Source organism: Sphaeramia orbicularis, unplaced genomic scaffold (genome assembly GCF_902148855.1).
Source record: "Sphaeramia orbicularis unplaced genomic scaffold, fSphaOr1.1, whole genome shotgun sequence".
Taxonomy (NCBI): domain Eukaryota; kingdom Metazoa; phylum Chordata; class Actinopteri; order Kurtiformes; family Apogonidae; genus Sphaeramia; species Sphaeramia orbicularis.
In genome coordinates this window covers 102-25,000 of record NW_021941671.1, presented here as the reverse complement: position 1 = coordinate 25,000, position 24,899 = coordinate 102, and the positions used below count along the sequence as shown (strand labels likewise).

The 24,899-nt window shown below is 42.8% G+C and overlaps 1 protein-coding gene across 1 annotated transcript in view; it reads left to right on the top strand.

The window, feature by feature from the left end:
* Positions 1-19,066, top strand: part of LOC115416768 (regulator of telomere elongation helicase 1-like) — a 40,065-nt gene extending 20,999 nt beyond the window's left edge. The window contains 23 exon segments of the mRNA XM_030130628.1: positions 1-38; positions 2,079-2,119; positions 3,715-3,749; positions 3,752-3,802; positions 3,911-3,988; positions 5,213-5,295; positions 5,577-5,710; positions 5,798-5,826; positions 5,828-5,922; positions 6,389-6,512; positions 7,147-7,306; positions 7,394-7,508; positions 7,592-7,642; positions 10,079-10,110; positions 12,236-12,306; positions 12,534-12,591; positions 12,594-12,692; positions 12,695-12,742; positions 13,831-13,957; positions 18,337-18,539; positions 18,630-18,656; positions 18,659-18,778; positions 19,002-19,066. The exon segment at positions 1-38 is cut by the window's left edge and continues 76 nt beyond it. Of these exon segments, the coding sequence (XP_029986488.1) occupies positions 1-38; positions 2,079-2,119; positions 3,715-3,749; positions 3,752-3,802; positions 3,911-3,988; positions 5,213-5,295; positions 5,577-5,710; positions 5,798-5,826; positions 5,828-5,922; positions 6,389-6,512; positions 7,147-7,306; positions 7,394-7,508; positions 7,592-7,642; positions 10,079-10,110; positions 12,236-12,306; positions 12,534-12,591; positions 12,594-12,692; positions 12,695-12,742; positions 13,831-13,957; positions 18,337-18,539; positions 18,630-18,656; positions 18,659-18,778; positions 19,002-19,066 (1,884 nt within the window).
* The last annotated feature ends 5,833 nt before the right edge of the window (positions 19,067-24,899 follow it).

The window sequence follows — 24,899 nt, the reverse complement described above, 5'->3', positions numbered from 1 at the left end:
CCTGACGGAGTCCACCTGAGTTCAGCATTTGATCGAAGGTACATGTCAGATCAGTTCACACACACCTACACACACACACACACACACACACACACACACTCCTGATCCAACTCTTCAGGCCAGCTGATAATTCCATGAATGTCCATGTTTCACTGTTGGATCTGCAGAAGGTTCTAAGTAGAGTTTGAAAATGAAAACAGAAGAAACTAGAAGCACTCGGAGAGCGCAGACCTCCGCCAGGCTGATCAGTGCCCCCCCCCGTGGGGCCCCCCACCCCTGCTCACCACCAAATTTAATCATTTCTTCCTTATCCCATTTCCAACAAACCCTGAAAATTTCATCCAAATCTGTCCATAACTTTTTGAGTTATGTTGCACACTAAGGCCTAGGAAAAAAAATGTTGTGTTTCCGGTTTCCCGACCGACCCTAGAAAAACCTGCCGACCCTAGCCTGTTTTTTTGGGGTGGCCGTCCCGCTCCCCGTGCAACCCCCCCCACGCTCCCCGCGCAACAACCCCTGCTCCGCTCCTCGCGCAACACCCCGCTCCGCTCCCCCGCGCAACACCCCCCCCCCCCCCCCCCCCCCCGGCTCCCTGCGCAAACCCCCCCCCCCGCTCCATGCTGTAAAAAAAAAAAAAAAAAAATCCCTGCCTACCTACCCTAATTTTTCAGGACTGAAAACGGAAACACAACATTTTTTTCCTAGGCCTCACGATCAGTGGCCCCCCCTCGTGGGCCCCCCCCACCCCCGATCACCACCAAAATTAATCATTTCTTCCTCATCCCATTTCCAACAAACCCTGAAAATTTCATCCAAATCTGTCCATAACTTTTTGAGTTATGTTGCACACTAACAATCAGTGGCCCCCCCCCGTGGGCCCCCCACCCCCGATCACCACCAAAATTTAATCATTTCTTCCTTATCCCATTTCCAACAAACCCTGAAATTTCATACCAAATCTGTCCATAACTTTTGAGTTATGTTGCACACTAATGGACAGACAAACAAACAGACAGACAAACAAACAAACAAACAAACAAACAAACAAACCCTCGCAAAAACATAACCTCCTTGGCGGAGGTAATGAGTGACAGGAAAACAAAAATGATTAAGAAACTAATTGAAAACAACAGTTATCATGATACTGTTTAAAAAGGCCATTTTTAGTTAGTTTTGTTTCTTTTTTTAAATGATTATTTCCTTGAAGAATTGAATTACACCATAAATCTGCACAAATACTGACACATTTGTATTTGATCCCAACAGGATCTAATGTTCTATCACCTAATGTTCAAACTGTGGTCAAACTGAAATTCTGTTTTACAGACATTCCAGTTTCAGATCCTGTTCAAATGTTCAGATTCTATTAGTTCACAACTAACATCAGAACAGGATTTGAGTTCAATCCCAACAAAGGAACCAACATTATTGAATAAAAGAGTGTGAAATAAGAATAAATAAAATAGAAACAAAAAGAAAAAACTAGAAGCACTTGGAGAGCGCAGACCTCCGCCAAGGCTGATCAGTGGGCCCCCCCACCCCCAATCACCACCAAAATTTAATCATTTCTTCCTTATCCCATTTCCAACAAACCCTGAAATTTCATCCAAATGTGTCCATAACTTTTTGAGTTATGTTGCACACTAACGGACAGACAAACAAACAAACAAACAGACAAACAAACAAACAAACCCTGGCAAAAACATAACCTCCTTGGCGGAGGTAACAAAAAAATACCTAAAAATATCCATACAGTACTTTTTAATATCAATACAGTATTGTGAAACAAAATATCACAATATATTGCAGAACTGATATTTTCTAACAGCCCTAATCCAAATGTGTTCAAACATGGGGGTTCAGTGTCCTTTAGTGGACCTGAACACACCTGTGGACCTGAACACACCTGAGGATCTGAACACACCTGTGGAGCTGAACACACCTGAACACATCTGTGGATCTGAACACACACAACCACATTAATCAGATCCAATGATGTCAAAGAAGTAACAAGATGAGAACAAAGCAAAAGGTTAAACAATTAATTCATGACTTTTTGTTTGGTTTTTTCATGATAGGTTTGTTCCTGAAAACATGGCCTCGTTAGGAAACACTGTGGGTAAGAGTAAACATTTACAATTAATGACCTACACTGTTTAATGAACATTTAGGAAACAATTAACCACCTACACTGTTTAATGAACAGTTAGGAAGAGGGGAGGAGGAGCACACTACTGATTGACTTAGTATATTATTATTATTATTTTTTTTTTTTTACCCCACCCTGAAAGGGGTGACAAGGGCTATTGTTTTTGGTTCAGTTTGTTTACACTTTATCAGTAAAACTATTGGTTGAATTCAGACCTAATGTGGTTTACATATTACCAGTTACCCAGAACAGATGGGATTACATTAGAGTAAAAGTAGGTCAAAGTTCACATGTTTTAGGAATGTTTAAAATCTGTTTCTTCCCATTTACTGAAAATGGACAAAATGTGTCTGTGATGACATCAGCACACAGACATGATGACATCACACACACACAGACATGATGACATCAGTTCCTTTACTTTAGTTACTTTTTGGTGGTTTGTTTGGATCAGTTCCGTTACTTTAGTTGCTTTTTGTTTTGGATCAGTTCCATTACTTTAGTTACTTTTGTTTGGATCAGTTCCATTACTTTAGTTACTTTTGTTTGGATCAGTTCTGTTACTTTAATTACTTTTTGTTTTGATCAGTTCCTTTTCTTTAGTTACTTTTTGTGTGGATCAGTTCGTTGTCATCTTTATCTTCACCACTAGATGTTAGTAAATATTCCACCCTGAAACCTGTCAGGACGTCCCACATGACTGTCACAGTCAGTGTCCACCTCCACTTCCTTTCTCTAACAGGTGTCCACCTCCACTTCCTGTCTCTCACATGTGTCCACCTCCACTTCCTGTCTCTCACATGTGTCCACCTCCACTTCCTGTCTCTCACATGTGTCCACCTCCACTTCCTGTCTCTAACATGGGTCCACCTCCACTTCCTGTCTCTAACATGGGTCCACCTCCACTTCCTGTCTCTCACACGTGTCCACCTCCACTTCCTGTCTCTAACATGTGTTCATGTCCACTTCCTGTCTCTAACGTGTCCACCTCCACTTCCTGTCTCTCACATGTGTCCACCTCCACTTCCGTCTCTCACATGTGTTCATGTCCACTTCCTGTCTCTACGTGTCCACGTCCACTTCCTGTCTCTAACATGGGTCCACCTCCAACTTCCTGTCTCTAACATGTGTCCACCTCCACTTCCTGTCTCTCACATGTGTTCATGTCCACTTCCTGTCTCTAACATGGGTCCACCTCCACTTCCTGTCTCTAACATGTGTCCACCTCCACTTCCTGTCTCTCACATGTGTCCACCTCCACTTCCTGTCTCTCACATGTGTTCATGTCCACTTCCTGTCTCTAACGTGTCCACGCCACTTCCTGTCTCTAACATGGGTCCACCTCCACTTCCTGTCTCTCACATGTGTCCACCTCCACTTCCTGTCTCTCACATGTGTCCATGTCCACTTTCCTGTCTCTAACATATGTCCACCTCCACTTCCTGTCTGTCACGTGTCCACCTCCACTTCCTGTCTCTAACATGTGTCCATGTCCACTTCCTGTCTCTATTGTGTGTCTTGTGTCTTGTCCCTTGTTTACTTCCTGCTGTTCTTTCTTTCTGCAGTGAATCTGAGTCGAGTGGTTCCTCATGGACTCCTGGTGTTTTTTTTCCTTCATTTCCTTTAATGGAAAAGACTCTGGATTTCTGGAGAGTAAGTCAAAATGTAAACATGTGTTTCCTGTGCTGTTTGTTTTGTAAACATGTGTTTCCTGTGCTGTTTGTTTTTGTAAACATGTGTTGTTTTTGTCTCTGTCCACAGACTCATGGACATGCAGATCGCATCGAGAACATCAAGCCCATGTTTGTTGAACCCAAAGGAAAAGGAACATTCAATGAGGTCTGGATTCAAAACCCTCACCTGTCATTAGATGCATCCCAAAACCCTCACCTATCATTAGATGCATCCCAAAACCCTCACCTGTCATTAGACGCATCCCAAAACCCTCACCTGTCATTAGACGCATCCCAAAACCCTCACCTGTCATTAGACGCATCCCAAAACCCTCACCTGTCATTAGACACATCCCAGAACCCTCACCTGTCATTAGACACATCCCAGAACCCTCACCTGTCATTAGACGCATCCCTAAACCCTGACCTCTCATTAGACGCATCCCAAACCCTCACCTGTCATTAGACGCATCCCAAACCCTCACCTGCCATTAGACAAAATGACCCAAACATTTTTTTTAAAATGAACAAAATATTTAACAAAATGAGCCAAATTAATCAATAAAGTGAACAAAATAATCCCTAAAATGATCCAAATCTCTGTGTGGTTTGGTGTGTGTTGGTTTGAATCCTGAATGCTGCTTCCTCCTCTCTATCCCTAACCCTTTTTTGTGGTAGATGTCAGTGTCAGTCCTGTCCATAAATGTGTTGGTTTGAATCTAGAATGCTGCTTCCTCCTCTATCTCCTCCCAAATTCTGAACTGATGTGCTTTCCTGCTGTGTCCACATACACACACGTTTGAGAAAAACTCTTCTTCTTCTCTTGTTCTAACATCCACCCACATCTGTTTGTTTGGTCATGTGACTCTAGTTTGTTTTGGTCATGTGACTCTAGTTTGTTTGGTCATGTGACTCTAGTTTGGTTTGGTCATGTGACTCCTGTTGGACTTAGGTCTTTCCGTTTCAGTTTTGGGTCAAATACCAATTTAACTACGAACGAACTCCTCTGTCCAGTTGAAGAATAGTGTTTTATCCACGAGGCCAATGTTTCTGTGTCAGTTCTATTCACACACTCTGAGGCTCAGTGTTAGACTAGTGTTAGAGGCTCAGTGTTAGACTAGTGTAGAGGCTCAGTGTTAAACAGACTAGTGTTAGAGGCTCAGTGTTAAACAGACTAGTGTTAGAGGCTCAGTGTTAGACTAGTGTTAGAGGCTCAGTGTTAAACAGACTAGTGTTAGAGGTTCAGTGTTAAGCAGACTAGTGTTAGAGGCTCAGTGTTAAACAGACTAGTGTTAGAGGCTCAGTGTTAAACAGACTAGTGTTAGAGGCTCAGTGTTAAGCAGACTAGTGTTAGAGGCTTAGTGTTAATCTTGTATTTGTCCTTTTGAAGGTGATTGATGGATTTTACTCCAGAGTCAATGATCCTTCATCCAAAGGAGGGAGTTTCTTCGCTGTGTGTCGAGGGAAAGGTGAGTGATGTTTTAGAAAACGCAGTTCACCCAAAAATCTGAAGTGTGTGTTTAGACCTGCAGTGAACAGAGACGCATTTATTTAAACCGATTTACACCAGATTTAAACCTACTACAGACCTGTGTGGATGGGGGATTTTATTTATTTGTATTGGTGTTGGGTTAGGGTTATGGATTACTCATAGTAATATATTATAATACAATATAATGTATTATAATATAATCTAATCTACTGGTGATGTGTTGTGTGTGTGTTGTGTGTGTTGTGTTTCCTCTTCAGGCCAGTGAAGGCTTGGACTTCTCAGACTCTTTTGGTCGGGGGGGTCGTCATCACAGGTCTGCCTTTCCCTCCAAGATGGACCCACGGGTCATCCTGAAGATGGAGTTTCTTGACGAGATGAGCAGGAAGAGGGCACCTGACTGAGGGTGGGTTGGTGGCTGGGGTGGCTGGGGCTTGGGCTTGGGCTTGGGGTTACCCTAACCCATACTAATATGTGTGTGTGTGTGTCTTCAGTACCTGTCAGGGCAGCAGTGGTAACCGTCTCCAGGCCTTCAGAGCGGTGAACCAGGCCATTGGTCGAGTCATTCGACACAAAGACGATTATGGCGCCGTCCTGCTGTGTGACCAGAGGTACGATGGTCACATGGCCACAGACAGTCACATGACCACAGACAGACTGTCACACATGAGAACACCAGACTGACAGACTGTCCCACTAACACACACACACACACACACACACACTCCTGTACCATTTCCACATGTTTTAGATGACCTTTGGTTCAACTGTGTTAAAATACAGTCACAACAGGAAATGAACTGAAGGCACTGACAGACACAAGGAGAAACTACAAAGGTTACGGTTAGGAACAGGGTTAGGGTTAGATCAAGTTAAAGGGCTAACCCTGACTCTGTTCCTAACCCTGACCCTGCTCCTTGAACCTTGGTAACGAAGACAATAATCCAGAGACAGAGCGGCAGATTCAAACATACAAACATCAGAAGAGTCCGTCCAACCAAACAGACCAGGTTATTGACGAGCACCGGTGACATCACAGACCCAACAATTATATTCATTCAACGGACTTCTGTGCAGGTTTAAGAACGCTGATGCACGAGCTCAGCTTCCATCGTGGATCCGACCGCACGTACGTCTGTACGACAACTTTGGAAATGTGGTCCGGGACGTGTCGCAGTTCTTCAGGGTGGCACAGAAAATGGGATGTCATCAGGTCAATGGTAGATCAACAGTTCAATTGTAGGTCAGCAGTTCATTGGTAGGTCAGGCCGTTCATTGGTAGGTCAACCATTCAATGGTAGGTCAACTGTTCAATGGTAGGTCAGCAGTTCAATGATAGTAGACCAACAGTTCAATGATAGTAGACCAACAGTTCAGTGGTAGGTCAGCAATTCAATGATAGTAGATCAACAGTTCAATTGTAGATCAGCAGTTCAATGATAGTTGATCACAGTTTAGCGGTAGGTCAACAGTTCAATGGTAGGTCAACAGTTCAATGATAGTAGATCAACAGTTCAATGGTAGGTTAACAGTTCAACGATAGTAGATCAACATTTCAGTGGTAGTCAGCAGTTCGATGATAGTAGATCAACAGTTCAGTGGTAGGTCAGCAGTTCAATGGTAGGTCGGCAGTTCAATGGTAGATCAACAATTCAATTGTAGGTCACAATTCAATTATAGTAGATCAACAGTTCAATGGTAGGTCAACAGTTCAATGATAGTAGGTCAACAGTTCAATGATAGTAGGTCAACAGTTCAATGGTAGGTCAGCAGTTCAATGGTAGGTCCCACTCTGGTCCACGTCACTGTGCTCATACTCTACCTACATGTGTCAGAGGCCTGTAGTGCAGAAGGAACACAACGCTGGGACATCCAAGAACCCTGGGACATCCGAGAACCCTGGGAAAGCTGCTGTTCTGGACACTCGGTGCCCCCCCACCCAGAGGGCCAAGGTTCTGGACGCCCACATTCCCAGTCTGAAGAAAAGGAGACTGAGTGAGTGTTCCACAAATCCAGTCTGCTTTGACCCATTCCAGTTCTTTCCTGGATTGTTCTGACTGGACCCGTCTATTCTGTGTTCAGACGACCCCCCAGGGGCCTCTGGAATGGCCCGGCTTTGTGTGAATATGAAGGTGACGGCCCCGCAGACCCACAAGAGACCGCTTAACCTGTTTCCACGCTCTGGACCAGGGGGACCGTAGACCGGGACAGGATGAGGATTCTTGGACGGGACCACAGGTACGGTGGTGGACTCTGTGATCTGGTCTACACCTTCAACAGGTATGGTGGTGCAGGGGTTTTTCTAGAAAAAATTAGTAAGAGGGAGCACAGGTAGGTGAGGGAAGCTACGTCACGAGAAAGGAAGGGAAACAAGATTGCGCCGCGGTCTGAAAAGATGCCAGTTTGTGTCGTTTTGAACCTTCAGACGTTCTACCTACTATGTTTACGATAGTTTTGGAATAATTATATGGTTTTTTGATGACCAGGCACATTGTCCTGTGTTGTTCCTGTGGTAGTTTCACCAGGAAAAGATCATTTTGGAAAGACTGTATCTTGTGTAGTACTGTGTTGCATGTAACTATAAGTTAGTGATGAAAGTGAGGAAAGAAAAAAAAAAACCTGAACTTTTCTGAATGACTTCAATGAGTACACAACCTGGTTTGCTTGTCTTCCGGACGTACTGCGACAGAAAATTGGACATTTCTATCAGTTTCCTCGAGCCAGGACCACTTGAACTTATTTTTAATTGGTCATATTCACTAATCTTTGAAGGCCCTCCGAAAATGTTATGTTAGGAGTATGTGAATGCTGAATACATCAGAAGAAGGAACAGAACTTCAACTTTTAAACACAAAAAACAATTTTATTCTATCTTCATTCGTTCATGAGATATAAACATTTGAATACTGGTCATTTTCAGGAAAAAAATGAATTTTGAGCAAAAAACAGAAAATTGCGTTGTTTTTTTTTTTTTTTTTTTTTTTCAAAGATATTGATTTTTCCAGATAAAACTGATTTCCTATTCACATTTTTGACTCTTATTTACAAACAGTAACAGTGTATTCAAAATCACAAAAAGAAATAATAACAATCATAATAACAAACACTTCTAAGATATCCCAACATTCTATAAATATTAGTGGAATCCACACCAAACTTTAGACCAAACATCTTCTAAAGCACCAGGTTCCTTCTAAACTTTACACATTTACATACAACAATTATGAGTCTAACACATATTAGTTTAGCTTTTGGATATAAACACTTCAATATTCCTCATTTTCAAGAAAAAACAAGAAACAAATGCACTAAATACTGTAGATTTCTGGCCTTTCCTTGGCTGTACCAGGTCCTCCTGTTGGACCACCTGCTGTGTTTGATCTGTAAATAATTATATGGACATCTAGTTATTTATCTCTGTATGAATATAAGTATGTATTTATTTCCTACTAAAGCCAAATCCAACAGTGTCTTACCAGTGTCTCCGCTGACATTATACAGTTGAATCTGTTCTGGGTCCTCAGTCTGAATCTGAACTCACTCTAACAGATGAACACTAGCTGTGCTTTGTCTTGTCCCACATCTGTGTGTCTGTATGTCCTGTCTGTCATTGTCTCTGTATCGCTCCGTCCCCCCCATCATCCTCCGTGTTGCACCCGAGCCGATCCGTGTTTCCTGTGTCCGTCTCCCTCACCTTCTCTTTCTATGTTCCTGTCTCTAAATGGTTCTTCTGTAACTCCATCATATATATACTTGTCGGACTCTGTCTCCATAATCATCTTTAAAGCTTTTGAAACTGTGTGCGGTTCCTGCAGAGTCTGCATTTCCTCATTCACAGTGACTGGCGCTGTATGCGTTGCCATGGGATACGGCGACTCGAAAACTTTACACCCAGTCCTTCATTTTTCCAAAAAAGCTGCTTAATTGTTTGTTTTGGACTAAGGAAATTAATTCACATGATCCGCAACAGCTTCAACTACAGTATAACAGTGAAAATACGAATTGACCGAAAATTTCGTCATTGGCGGGGAAAGAGTTAATTATCGGAACATATGCTCAGTCTTCGGAAAAAAAAAGATTTCCGGCAAAAACCGGAAAACTTTCATCACTAGTGTATGGCGTAACTGTGAGCTTGGGGTAAAAAAAAAAATTGTAATTTTGGTATAAGGGCGGTAGCCAAAAGTACGAGGGCACAGCGCCCCTGTTCCCTGGTTTAGAAAAACCCCTGGTGGTGGGCTCTGTGATCTGGTCTACACCTCCAGGGTTTTTCCCTTGGTTTACAGAGGGTCTTTGTGCTGTCTTGATTTAGAAGGATTAGGTTGCTTATCTGGGTCCGGGTCACAGCAGGGAACCCTAGACTTCCCTCTCTCTGCCCACCTCCTCCTCTAGTTCCGCTGGTGGGATTCCCAGGAGTTCCCAGGACAGCCAAGAGATAGAATCCCTCCGGCCTGTCCTGGGTCTGCCCGAGGTCTCCTCTGGGTTGGACATGCCTGGAACACTTGACCAGGGAGTCCTCCTGGCTAGATGAACCACCTCAGCTGACTCCTCTGGATGTGAGGAGCAGTGGTTCTACTCTTAGCCCCTCCCTCTCAGATGGATGGCCCAACCCTTCAGCCAATCTCTAAAGGAGAAGCCGGCCACCCTGCCAAGGAAATTCATTTCCACCACTTGTATCTTATAAAGCTCTTTGAGTGCCCAAAAAAGCACCATAGAAATCTAATCCATTATGATTATTTTTATGATTTATCTGTGATCTTGTCGTGTTAGTCACTACTCACAGCTGGTGACCGTAGGTGAGGGTAGGACCATAGATTGACCAGTAAATGGAGAGCTTTGTCTTTTGGTTCAGCTCCTTCACTACAACCACAACAGACCGGTACAGCATCTGCAGTACTGCCAACGCTGTCCTGATCTGCCTGTCAATCTGTCGCTCCCTCCTTCCTTCACTCGTGAACAAGACCATCAGATACATAACTCCTGTGCTTGGACTCTCCTTTCAAGTATACTGACATAGGCCTTCCATGGGAGATGGAGGAGTGTGACCCCCCTATACCCTCCAGTCCCCCTTCTTTAAAAGGGGAACCACCACCACCCCAGTCTGCCAATCCAGAGGTACTGTCCCCCCACCCCCGCGATATTTAAGAAGCATGTCAGCCAAGACAGCCCCACAATATCCGGAGCTTTAAGGAACTCAGGTCGGATTCCATCCATCCCCGGGGGCTGGCCACCAAGGAGTCGTCCAACTACCAGAGACCTCAGCCCCAGTGGTGGGCAAGCCGCACCTGAGGTCCAGGGCTCTGCTTCTGCCACAAACACTGTAAACAGTGTTCGTGGAGCTCTGCTTCCCCCGCCTGAGTCACCTGACAGTTTGCCAGAACCTCTTCAACGCCAACTGAAAGTCACTCTCCATGGTCTCACCAAACTACTCCCATGCCCAAGTTTTAGCCTCAGCCACTGCCAAAGCTGTGGCCTCCTGAACCTGCTGGTACCTGTCAGCTGCCTCAAGGAGTCCCATGTGCCAGTGGCCCTATAGGACTCCTTCTTCAGCTCGACAGCACCCTTACCTCTGGGGTCCATTAATGGTTTGGGGATTGCTGCCACAACTCCACACAGTCGCACTGGCAGTGGAGGTACTGAACATGGTCCATTCAGACCATTAGGGTTAGGGTCCCCAGCGTCCCTCAGGATGTGGTTGGTAGGTAGGGTCAGTTGATCCCACAGGGGCAGTTCTGTTGAACAGTCTCCAGTACAGTGTCAGTGGATCATACAACAGTATAGTGGTCCCTTGTTTATCACGGGGGTTACATTCTAAAAAATAACCCCCAATAGGCGAAATCCACGAAGTAGTCAGCTTTATTTTTTACAATTTTCTATATGTTTTAAAGGTTGTAAAACCCTCACCACACACTTGATACACTTTTCTCAGACAGGCATTAAAATTTTCTCACATTTATTTCTTGTTGAAACCGCTCTCAAAGTTCAAACCTTCGTAGATTTTAAAAAATAAGTACAGTATTATAGAATGAAACCAAAGATCCAAACCTGTTTCAGGCCCAAACATTTGTTTAGAAATAAACAGCTGCGTAACTTCTCCCTTCCTTCAGCATGGTCCAGAAGTCCACTGTTTGTGCGATGGTTAGCATCTTCCTCTGCCTTTTGGGTGCGACTGCAGGTGCCTTTGTCGGTGCAGAACATTTCGTCGATATTGTGGGTTTTTTCGGGAGAAAACTGTCAAACATACAGCACTTCAGAGTCACACTGCTAGAGATCAGACATTTATGTAAATTTGGCAGAAGAACGCATTCTGTACTGTACAGGAGACACGGCACGGAGGAGAGTGACTGACAATGGTCTACGGTCCCTTAGCCAATCAGGATGCAGAACACAATGCGCGTTCATACGCTGTAAAAAAAAAAAAAAAGCATGCAAATTGCACCAAAAAAAAAAATCCACCAAACAGTGAGGCCGTGAAAGGTGAACCACGTAATAGTGAGGGACAACTGTACACAAAAGAAGGAAGCACAGACGTTGACATCTGACTTTAGATCTCCTGGACAGACGGTCCTGTCAGGTGTTCCCAGCACACCCTCACCGTATGTTTGGGTCTGAGCGACATCCTTTCCACCTTTGGACACACACTTACCACCAGATAGTGATAGTGATGAGGTGACAGCTCTACACCAGTCTTCACCTGAGTGTCTGAAGAAATGACTACCAAGGTGATCCTAGCTGCATCTAGGCTGAAGGAAGTGGAAACCTCTGGAATCACTGGACATGACAGAAAACACAACCCCCTCACTCACACTGAAAGTCTGATTAAAAAAAAACAACAACAGTCTTTGAACTCTTCTATTTTGTGTAAACCCACAGATGGCCTGATGTAAATGTAAGTCTGTGACTATGTGTTGTCCTTTGTCCACTCAGTGTCTCAGTATAAAAGGACAGATGTGGACGCAAAAGGAGGAAAACGGAAAATCAAAGTGGTCCATGAGCAGGTACGTCTATGCTGGAGGGGTAAGGGTTAAGGTCAAGTTCCAAGTGCATGTTGTAGATGATCAGACTGATCAGTCTGAGGTTGAACTGTCTGTGAATGTGCGCTCAGCTGTAGAGTCCATCACATTGTCTGTTTGTGTTGGTGCCAAACCCTTGGGTTATGAACCTGTGATTGTTTGGAACCTTCCGTCCGTTTGATGTGACGGTTTGTGCGTTGTCGCTCCTGCAGAAGCTGAGCATGTCCTCAGCCGTGTGTGAGGAGGATAAAGCCAGCAGAGCCAAGAGGTTTTGCAGGACATGAAGAAGAGTCTGAGCCACGTCAAGTTTGAGCAGATGGTCCAAGCCCTGCAGACCTACAAGAGGACGGACCACCTGGATGGACTGCTGACCAGACGGCAGCACTGGCTGAAGACGCCAACACGCACGGTCTGCTGAGAGGTAACGGTGACGCCAACACCAACACTGTTAACACCAACACCACAAACGCTAACACTGCTAACACCAAACACCACAAACGCCAACACCCACGGTCTGCTGAGAGGTAACAGTGACGCCAACACCACAAACACCAACACCGATAACACCAACACCCCGGTCTGCTGAGAGGCAATGGTGACCCAGCACCAACACCAACACCGCTAACACCACACGCTAACACCAACACCACAAACACCAACACCACTAACCCACACCGCTAACACACACTGCTAACACCAACACCAAACGTCAACACCGCTAACACCAACGCTGCTAACGCCAACACCACAAACGCCACACACAAACGCACACACGCAAACGCCAACACCACAAACGCCAACGCCACAAGCACCAACCAAAACCGCTAACACCACACAACAAACCAGCACTGCTACACTAACGCCACACGACCCAACACCACAACACCACACCACAAGCGCCAACGCCACAAATGCCAACACCACAAACACCAACATCGCCAATGCCACAAATGTCAACACCACAAACGCCAACACCACAAACGCCAAGACCACGATTGCCAACACCATGAACACACACCGCCAGCGCCACGAACACCAAAAAAGCCAACACCACAAAAGCCAACGCCACAAACGCCAACACTACAAATGCCAACACTGCTAACGCCAAGACCACGAACGCCAACACCACCAATGCCAAGACACGACGCCAACACCACCATGCCAACACCACCAACGCCATGAACACCGCCAACGCCACAAACACCAACCACCAACACCATGAACGCCACTGCCAACGCCACAAACGCCAACACCAACATCACCACAGCAACTCTGCAAATGCCATGAACGCCACGAACGCCAACACCACAAGCACCACACCAACCACAACCTGTTTAGTCTTCATGTTCCTCATACAGCTATGCTAATATTCAAATAAACACACACAAAGAACAATCACATAAAGGGTTGGGGTAGTTCCTAGTTCCTGTTTTATACCTGGTGTGTTTGTGTCCTACAGGTTTGGGCTCTGTTACTTCCTGGTTCAAATATGTCTATTTGTGTCCTCAGGTTTTTACCAGTTCGTTCGTCCTCATCACAAACTGTGCTTCGATCAGACGGTTCTGGAGCTGACAGGACGAGGCTGTGGATACAAACCTGTCCACTCTGTGTCCAAGGAGGACCGGAGCGGCCCCCTGTGGACAGAGGTGGGACACTGGAACAGGACCCATGTGGACCACTGTGGACCCTTATGAGCCCATGTGGACCCATGTGGGCCACTGTGGACCTATGAGCCCATGTGGCCCATGTGGGCCCCTGTCCTCCCCGTAATCTGAATAGAATCATATGAATGCTTCTGGTCTAGATGACTGGTCACAGATGACTGATGGTGTTTAAATGTCCATCCACCTCGGTCCAGCAGCGTCATCATCCACTGGGATGTCCACCACCAGCCACTGGACACTGACCAACTAGACACTGACCAACTGAACCATGGAGGACCACACCTCCACCACAGCACTGACACCACACACAGAAGGGTCCAGAAGACTGAGAAGATGGACGATCAGAGGGTAAGCGTTAAAGGTTTTAAGGTGGACATTGGTCTGTAAGGGGTTAAAGGTGGACGTTTGTGTGTTCCTGTAGATTTGGATTTGACTCCAGTGTTAAGTGGAAATGACCCTCAACTCCTTCAATGTGACCCTTAGTGTTCCCCTTGACTGTGCTTCTGTTGAGTGGAACCGCTGAATCTTAAAGGTGCTGATGACTTTTGTGACCAGTGGTCCTCACTTCTGTCCATCCTCAGTCCTCTCCTCAGTATCATCCGTCTGTCTGTCATTCCTCAGCTGAATCTCTTCCATTAAACTGAACAGTTTTAGTTCCATCCACCACTAACAAACACCATGTGTTTACGTTCTGAACCCAGAGGTAAGTCGGCATCTGAGGAATTTTTGTCGCGACGTGCATTGTGGAAACGGAGGTTCGCTTGCCGCTGCAGCGTTGCAACAGAAAATTCCTCAGATACCTGGGAACAGATTCAGCTGAGGACACTGCATGAAAACAATATCGACCCCGTAAACGCCCGCCAACTTCAAAGATTCCCGGTAATTATCGTGAGTTTACAGAAAAGTTCAGCTGTGCCGGAAACTGCCGCAAACGGAGCCAACGGGGGAGGAGGAGCGGGCGGGTGTGAGGGCGAGCGGGTGCGGGGGTTAATAGCTCGCAGAGGTGTGAACGACCCTCATTTACATTTGAATGTCACTGGTGCCTGCCATGTCCGACCACAGAGACACACATTGGATGTTTTTTTTCTTTTTATAGCATCCCATTGGATGTTACCACAAAGGACAGCTCACATGTGATTGGTCATCTGTGCAGCATTAAATATGCCCCATCCATTAAAAATATTATTATTATTGTTATTATTAGTTTATTATTCAGATATTTATTTACATATATTATTGTTTTGCAGGGTAATAATTCACATCTGAAAACATCACCACCAATATCAATTAAGAAAGAACACGACTGCCAAGATCATGTTAAAAAATAAAGACAAGCTTTAATAAAATGTAGAATGCAAAAAGCACACTTACATATTTAAGAAAACAGTGCCAACACTTTCAAATTAAACACTTAGAATGTCCACAGTCAGTTCAGTCAGATGTGCTGTCCTCACAACATGTGTCTGTGCAGCTCCAGCCACAAACACAACACAGTAGAGTCCAAACAAGGCTTTCTGTTCTGAGCTGGAGCTTCTCCTTTACTTGACGTTTTCATTAACGTTTTTGTAACTGCAACATATAAAATACATCCAACTTAAATTACTAACAGACAGTTATTATTGTTATTATTAATCTACACACGTAATGCACTCACATCACTAGCTTGAATATCATAAACGTTAGCTTCATTACACGTTCACAGAACAGTTTCAATCAACCCATCTAGAACCTAATGTTGTTTTCGGATATATACACTTACAAAGAAGAAAATGTTCCAAGGCACACAGTAGTAGAGCACACTTAGCGAACATGAGTTTTTCTGAACTTTAACTGCAGAGAAAAGACGAACGGAAATATACGTCAAAGATCATCTCTAGCAAAGAGCGCTCACTCTGTACAACCTTAGCGCACAGCGAACACAAAGATCCTTAAGGAGAAGACATCTCACTCCTATCAATTCTTAAGCCAACTGCATTTTAACAGATTTTAACTGATTTATCTATTATCAACTTATTGTAACTTATGAAAGTAATTTATACAACGTATGAAATAAGTTTGATCTTTGACCTAAAACATCACATCAGACAAGTGTTGGTGCCATCTTCTCTGAGGGTGGTCCAGTCCAGTCTTCTGTGGTGTAGAACATGTGTTGGTTCTGCTGTAGTGTCTGTGGTGGTAGAACATGTGTTGGTTCTGCTGTAGTGTCTGTGGTGGTAGAACATGTGTTGGTTCTGCTGTAGTGTCTGTGGTGGTAGAACATTGTTGGTTCTGCTGTAGTGTCTGTGGTGGTAGAACATGTGTTGGTTCTGCTGTAGTGTCTGTGTGGTAGAAACATGTGTTGGTTCTGCTGTAGTGTCTGTGGTGGTAGAACATATGTGGTTCTGCTGTAGTGTGTGGTAGAACATGTGTTGGTTCTGCTGTAGTGTCTGTGGTGGTAGAACATGTGTTGGTTCTGCTGTAGTGTCTGTGGTGGTAGAACATGTGTTGGTTCTGCTGTAGTGTCTGTGGTGGTAGAACATGTGTTGGTTCTGCTGTAGTGTCTGTGGTGGTAGAACATATGCTGGTTCTGCTGTAGTGTCTGTGGTGGTAGAACATGTGTTGGTTCTGCTGTAGTGTCTGTGGTGGTAGAACATATGTTGGTTCTGCTGGAGTGTGTGGTGGTAGAACATGTGTTGGTTCTGCTGTAGTGTCTGTGGTGGTAGAACATGTGTTGGTTCTGCTGTAGTGTCTGTGGTGGTAGAACATGTGTTGGTTCTGCTGTAGTGTTGTGGTGGTAGAACATGTGTGGTTCTGCTGTAGTGTCTGTGGTGGTAGAACATGTGTTGGTTCTGCTGTAGTGTCTGTGGTGGTAGAACATATGTTGGTTCTGCTGTAGTGTCTGTGGTGGTAGAACATGTGTTGGTTCTGCTGTAGTGTCTGTGGTGGTAGAACATATGCTGGTTCTGCTGTAGTGTGTGTTAGAGTGCAGCTCATAGGTTAGAGCTCCAGACTCTGGAAGGATGGAGGCCTTCCAGTCCACCCATGTCCCATCAGCAGTGCCATCTTCTTCATCAGACCTCATATCCATTGTGATCCCCTCCATAAATCTCCTCCTTGTTTCCAGTTCCTCCTCTTTTTCCTCCAGCTGCTGTCCAGACAAAGTACCATCAGTGCTGCACTGTGAGGCTAACAGTAGTAGAATGTGGTGTTTGTGTCAGATTCAGATTATACAGATTCTTATAAATCTTCCGTCTTTCTTCTCTGCTGTGGGCTGAAATGTTCATGGCTTCTGCCTGGACTGTTAGATCTGGTTGGCTGTATGTGTAGTTCCATTGGACTGTTTTTATGTCTTACAGACCACTGGAATTAAAATATACAAGTTAGGAAGAGTAAAAAATAGATGCATAGGATTAGAACAATAGAGAACAAAACCAACAAACTATTAAAGTTCCTTCATCAACAGGACTCCACTTTCTACTCCATTCCAGCCTGGACCTTCAGCTGGACTGCCATTAAATGAGCAGTCACTGCTTCACTGTGGGTGAGCTCAGTCTGAAAACCAAATAGAAATAGTTCAGAAAAAGCAGACATTAAAGGTATACATTTACTTCTATAGAGCAGAATGGATCCAAACTCTTTAAAATCTGACCGTTGCTCTGGTTCATACCATCTGTTGTTTCCTTCACTGTTTTGCAGACGGCGCACACCTTCCTAAAATAATACAAGACTAAGTCACTTTGAGGAACAAACACCTCCAGGTTCAAGCAGGTCAATGTGACACATTCATTACTTTAATCAGTTCCACAAGTCAAACATATGTAATAATAATTGACATGTATTACTTGACATTAATTCACATGTAATAATTAATTGAATATATACTTACCACAATTTTGGATTGTGCTCCAGCCTTTTTCTGGTTCTTGTCCACAGTCTGGTGGCTCATCCAGTGTCTGCCTGGTTCTAGTCAGTGAGTTTGTTGTGTCACCTCCACTGTAAACTGCTGTGTCATGTACGACTCCATTTGCATTTGTATACCTCACAGCAGGACCATTTACATACGAAAACCTCACATAGTCCAAGGGGCTGGGGAGGGGTTATTGCCAAGGCTCTCTAACCAGAGGGTGGGAATTCACGGCAATTCCCGGCAGTTAGAGAAATTTTCTGTGGTCACTTCAAATTCCCACCAGTAGGCGTTAATTTCAAGTTTCACAGCAATTTACAGGGACGTTAACTGACGAAAACCCACTGTTCATGCAGTGGGAATGACAGACAGACGGTCGGACGAAGGATACTGAGGAGAGGACAGAAACACTGGTCCACAAAGTCATCAGCTCCTTTAATGCTGGTGTCCTTCCTGTGTTCTCTTCAGGTTCTGGTCCAGTTGGGTCTGGTCCATTGTTCCGGTCCACGCTGCCTTTGTGTCAGATGTTCAGTCAGTGTTGGGTTCAGTGAACAGTGGTCATCTGTTCAGAGCCGTTCACAGATACAAGAGAACAGACAACTACGAAGAACTGGTGTCTGTGGTGGTCAGTCTGCTGACAGAGGACAGGAACCACTTCAGTCTGTTACACAGTATGTAACCCTAACCCTGTTACACAGGACTAACCCTAACCCAGAACCCCTCAGGTGTGTGTTTGTGGCTTTAACAGTTTCCTTTTTCAGGGTTCTCCATGCTTATTCGCCCTCACCATAAAAACAGTACAAGGAAATGTTGGAGGATTTAAGTGGAGGGTCAGGACTGACTGCACAAGAAACCACGAAGAAGAAGAAAAAACACCACAAAGAAGAAGAAAAAACACCAACCAAGAAGAAGAAAAAAACACCAACAAAGAAGAAGAAAAAAACACCACCAAGAAGAAAAAACAAACAGGTGAAGCACAGACACACTTCACATCTAGAAATAGGCAGAAAAGTACAAGTACAAAAGTACAAGTATAAGAACGCAAGTACAAGTACAGAGTATAAATACAGAATTACAAGTACATACGTCTGTGTTAATAGTACTCTTCTATTCTTTGTGTGTTTTTCTTTCAGTGTCTCTGGTCAAAACTCAAAGTAAGATTTCAGCTTTTTTCTCAAACAGCCAAAGTAAGAACTGACTTTGAGCTGAGCAACAGCAGGACCTGGACCCAGACCCTGAACCCGGACCTGGACCCAGACCCTGAACCTAACCTTGAACTATTTCAGTCCAAACTCAAGGATGAGTCTAATTTCAGACTTTGTCCCACTGTCAAATGTCCACGTGTCATATTAAAATAAACAGTTTTGAATAAAAGACTGATTTGCTTTTCTTTTCTTGTTGGGCAGTTCTGTACACAATGTTAGTTAGTTCCGTCCTCCGTGTTGGTAGTTCCGTCCCTCCATGTTGGTAGTTCTGTCCTCCATGTTGGGTAGTTCCGTCCTCCATGCTAGTAGTTCTGTACACCATGTTGGGTAGTTCCGTCCTCCGTGTTGGGTAGTTCCGTCCTCCATGTTGGGTAGTTCCATCCTCCGTGTTGGGTAGTTCTGTCCTCCATGTTGGGTAGTTCCGTCCTCCATGCTAGGTAGTTCTGTACACCATGTTGGGTAGTCCGTCCTTCGTGTTGGGTAGTTCCGTCCTTCGTGTTGGGTAGTTCCGTCCTCCGTGTTGGGTAGTTCCGTCCTCCATGTTGGGTAGTTCCGTCCACCATGTTGGGTAGTTCCGTCCTCCATGTTGGGTAGTTCCGTCCTCCATGTTGGGTAGTTCCGTCCTCCATGTTGGGTAGTTCCGTCCTCCATGTTGGGTAGTTCCGTCCTCCATGTTGGGTAGTTCCGTCCACCATGTTGGGTAGTTCTGTCCTCCATGTTGGGTAGTTCCGTCCACCATGTTGGGTAGTTCTGTCCTCCATGTTGGGTAGTTCCGTCCTCCATGTTGACTCAATTTATTCAGATCAGGTGGACACTCAGGACTCAAAGACAATGGCACCCAACATTAGATGAAGTGTCCATTTATAGGCAGGGAGGCTCACATGTAGAAATTGGTTGTCTTTAAATTGAATTTTTTTTTAATGAAAATATTCTTCTTGGTTTAAGCAATAAAGAAAAATCTACCTTCATAATTTTTTGGAGCTCCAAAATGTCCACTCTGCTCTACATTTTTTTTTTTTTTTTTAAATTTTATTGTTTACTTTGTGCACTTCTCAAAACAAGACAAACACAGGGGACATATGGGATATATTTACTACAATAAATCCTGTGACCAACAATTGTTTTTAGCAGTGTGACGCTGAAGTGAAACTGGTCCATGTCTTCCATTTATCCTGAGTCTGTTCTTCAGTTTCAGTCTGTGGGTCAGAATCCCCATCTCAAATATTCCATTCACAGTTTGGATCCAGTCAGTTGTCGGTGGTTCTAATCTGCACCATTTTTTGGTAATGGCCTTTTTACAGGCTGCTAGTAGTATTTTAAACAAATATCCATCATTTTTCTTATATTATTACCATAATACATCCAAAATACACCACCTCTGCTGGACATTTTTCGTGTTTTTTCGTGTGCGTTTAATAAACTGTGTGAAGACTGTCAAATCAAAACTTTTTTACTGCAGCTAATCTGATGTTTTCTCACATTTGATCATATTCCCAATTTTTATTAGCAATTGATTTACATTCAAACATGTTAGTGCAGATCAGGTTTATCTAGAACACAGCTGTCAAACATGCCCTGGGTCCAGTCCGTCCCGCAGGATGAATTTGTGAAATGCAAAAATTACACTGAAGAAATTACAATCAATGGTGTCAAAATCATTTTAGTTCAGGTTTCACATACAGACACGTACAGTCCAGTTAGATTTGAAGTGGGTCAGAACCAGTGAATATGATCAGAATAACCTGTAAATAATGACAACCCCACGTTCTCTTTGGGTTTTTTTTTTTGGTGTAAAAAAGCAAAATTCCATGGAAATATGACATTTCCAAACTATCCTGTAACAGTAAAATGTGAATACCTGAACAAATATGAACAAACAGAAATGTCTTAAGAAAAGTAAATACAATTGTACCAATATTCTGTTTGTTATTAAATGTTTTGTGATTGTAATACACGTGTAAATACTAAACTGATAAACTTAGGCAGATATTGTTAAAATTGCATTTGTTTTTCTTCAGACAATTCAAGTTGTTTATGTTATGATTTTGAAGGAAACTTTGTCGATGTAAACCTGATCATAATATAATTTTACTTTATTCACTGTTATTATTTGACTGGTTCGGTCCACTGCAGATAAACTGAACTGAATGTGGAACTGAACTAACATGAGTTTGACACAACTGATCTAAAACAGCAAAGTCACAGTAACGGTCTGAATGTCAGTGTGTTATTATGGGATGGTGCAGAAGTGTCCACTGTGTTGGCTGATATGGAACTGAAACAACCAAACCCATGAATATACAAGAGAACAGCTGGAGAAGAATGTCCACTGGAGTGACCACTGTGCATGAAAGGGATAGAAAAAAAAAAAAAAAACGCTTAAAGAAAAAAAGTGTTCAAATGAAATTTTTTGGGTCATACTTTTTTTTTTTTTCATTCAACACTTTTTTTTTTTATTGACATTTTTTTTTAAAGCAATAAAGAAACAAATCTACCTTCATAAAAAACAGGTTTATATATATATATATATATAAAAAAACAAAACAAAACACTCAATTGCATTGTTTGTTTTTTTTTACCTAAAGAGGAATAAAACACTCAGGAAAAAATCTGGACCACGGTTCTCCTAATTCGTGCATGAAAGGGTTTTAACAGCATTATTTAAACAGATCCAACAGATGTGGGACCTTAACTTTAACTAAACTGATGACAACAGTAAGTTTACCTTTTATCACCGATATTTGACAACAGTATGAGTGTGAATGTGTTCAGACTGGATCTAGAAGAAGAACAGAACACCTTAAAAAAACAGAACACACTTAAAAAAAAAAAAGAACAGAACACCTTAAAAAAGAACCAAACACTTAAAAAAAAAAAAAAAAAGAACAGAACACACTTAAAAAAGAACCATACACATTAAAAAAAAAAGAACAGAACACACTTAAAAAACAAAACACACTTAAAAAAAAAAAGAACAGAACACACTTAAAAAAAACAGAACACACTTAAAAAAGAACACACATTAAAAAAAAAAGAACAAAACACACTTAAAAAAACAGAACACACTTAAAAAAAAGAACAGAACACACTTAAAAAAAAGAACAGAACACACTTAAAAAAAGAACCATACATTTAAAAAAAAAAGAACAGAACACACTTAAAAAACAGAACACACTTAAAAAAACAACACTTTAAAAAAAAGAACAGAACACTAAAAAAAAGAACAGAACACACTTTAAAAGAAGAACAGAACACACTTTAAAAAAGCACAGAACACACTTTAAAAAAAAAACAGAACACACTTTAAAAAAAAGAACACACTTAAAAAAAACACACACTTTAAAAAAAAAAGAACAGACACTAAAAAAGAACAGAACACACTAAAAAAAAGAACAGAACACACTTTAAAAAAGCACAGAACACACTTAAAAAAAAAAACAGAACACACTAAAAAAAAAAAGCACAGAACACACTTTAAAAAAAAGAACAGAACACACTTTAAAACAAAAGAACAGAACAGACTTAAAAAAAGAACAGACACACTTAAAAACAAAAAAAACAGTTTTACCCTCCACATAAACAGGTCAAAGGTCAAACTCTACAGGTGTTTTACCCACACAAACAGGGCATTTGTCTGTTAGGGTTGGGTTAGTGTACTCCATGTTGTTGAATGTCTGTGGTATTTGGACTCATCTTCATCAGGCTCCGCCTCCGTCCATCTGTGATGTGGAGCGTCTTCAGTATCTGCTCTCATCACCACAGCCTTGTGCATCACTGGGCTTCTCCCTCTTCATCCTTGAATGTAACTTCCGGTGGACACATGGAAAAAGAACACACAGAACAATGTATGACACAACAAGACAAGGTCAAATTGTACTATTGAGGAAAAAAGTCACAGAACATCAGCGTATGCGCTCTTATTTTGTAGAGCGTCATGCGCACTTTTACGCACAGAAAGTACAACATACTCCAAACTAACACATATTCTACATGGTTCCTACTTTATTCTATAAAACCATGTTACGTGCCAGGAGGTCTAGGGTGCTGACACATAACAAAAACTAAAAGAAGGAAAAGATGGTCCAGGAGACAGTAAAGGAAAACGTGGAGAGCAGGTCACTTGTAGCAAAATAACTGAAAATTTATTATAGAAAAAAAATTGTACATAGCCAAAATTGCTTATAATAACAAAAGTTGCAACAAACAAAAAGTGAACTGCAGCGATGGACCCAGTCTGGTCTTCATGGTCGGAGCTCCAGGCTTTTATAGGCAGGCGGCGAATTGAATTCAGGTGTTCCCAGTTGGCCCCAAATTGAAGGTGGAGACAAGGAAAAAAACAGAACAACCAATGGCCCCAGCCGTAACAAACCACCATGTAGTATAGTGTTGTAGCGTCATGACGGTGCAGTGAGTGAACAGAGTCAAAACACAGAATTATAAATTACATTATCTTCCTCTACGTGTCAAACCAAATTCCTGAAGAGCCGTCCTGATCGGCTGGTATCAGGTCAATACAGGGACATCCCCTGCAAGTGACGTTTATGACGATGAATGAACGTAACCTAACTTAAATGGACTTAAAAAAACATTTCCTCAGCCATTGTCCTCTGTTCTTCATCAGAGACATCTTCCTGCCATAGTACATAGCAGAACTTCAGACCTTCAGAACTTCAGAACTGCCGAGCTTCAGCGAGCACTCTGCTCCCACAGCCTGTTCCTGCTTCGAACTCCATCAGAAGACTTCATCCATTCTCCGTCAAGGCCTCTCCAGCCCTGCAGCCTCACCGTTGGCATGTCGCTCCAGCTGCTACATGCTCCTTCTCCAAAGTCACGTCCTGCATCCTTCAGAAGACCTCTCCAACTTGTAAGAAAACTTGCTCCTGATTTATCTGAGTTGGTGTTATTCCCAATTTAAGTAGATTTACCTCAACGTAACCTCACTAGCGTTACAATATCTTGAATATAGCCATCTACCAATTTAGTTTACTTTTCTCCTGTTCACAATCTCCTGCTCCCTTTTATCGTATTTGTCTCTTGTCTTTGTGTTATTTGTGTGTCTTAGTTTAGTCAGTAAATTCTTTATGTGTGTATAAATCTGCTGCCTCAGTTATTATTCTTGTGTACTGCCCTTTCACACTCGGGTTCCCTGTGCAGTCAATGTACTACCACCTTTGCAAGATTTCCAAATTATTGTTTTGGGTTGATTTAAGTTTAAGCTTAGTTATAAATCTATAATTAAATTAATCAATAAATCAACACTCCATTCTTAAATAATTTGGTATCCTATTCTTGCTACAGTGTCAATTTACACAAACAATAAATAAAACAAGTAAAAACTACATAGAAAAAAGCAGACAGTGCTTTAGTCATGTAGAAAGTCCACTAAATGGAACTGGGTGAACTTGACCTTTCTTCTTCAGTCCCTCCTTCGGTCTCAAATCCATCCTAAACCTCCAGGCTGGTCCTGGAACTTGGGATGACCGTCTTGTTTACATTTTCCAACACTAGATCTAATCTGTTATCCACTACTGAGGTGAAGTTAGCAGCAGGTTGAATATTCAACAGACATTCAAAAGCCATTGCCTTAGGGACTATCAATAAATTACTGCTCTACAGTGTTCTTCAATAACTTCTCAGTCATGTGACCCAGTGACTCCAAACCAACCTGAAACTATTTTAAAAACTATCTCAAACTATATTATTAACTATTATTACTAAAGAGGAACTTCAGAGACTGGTTTGGAGTCGCTGGGTCACAAGACTGAAAAGCTGAAGAAAAAGTGACATTTTTATTAAAAAATATGAATATTCATAAAAATATTAGTA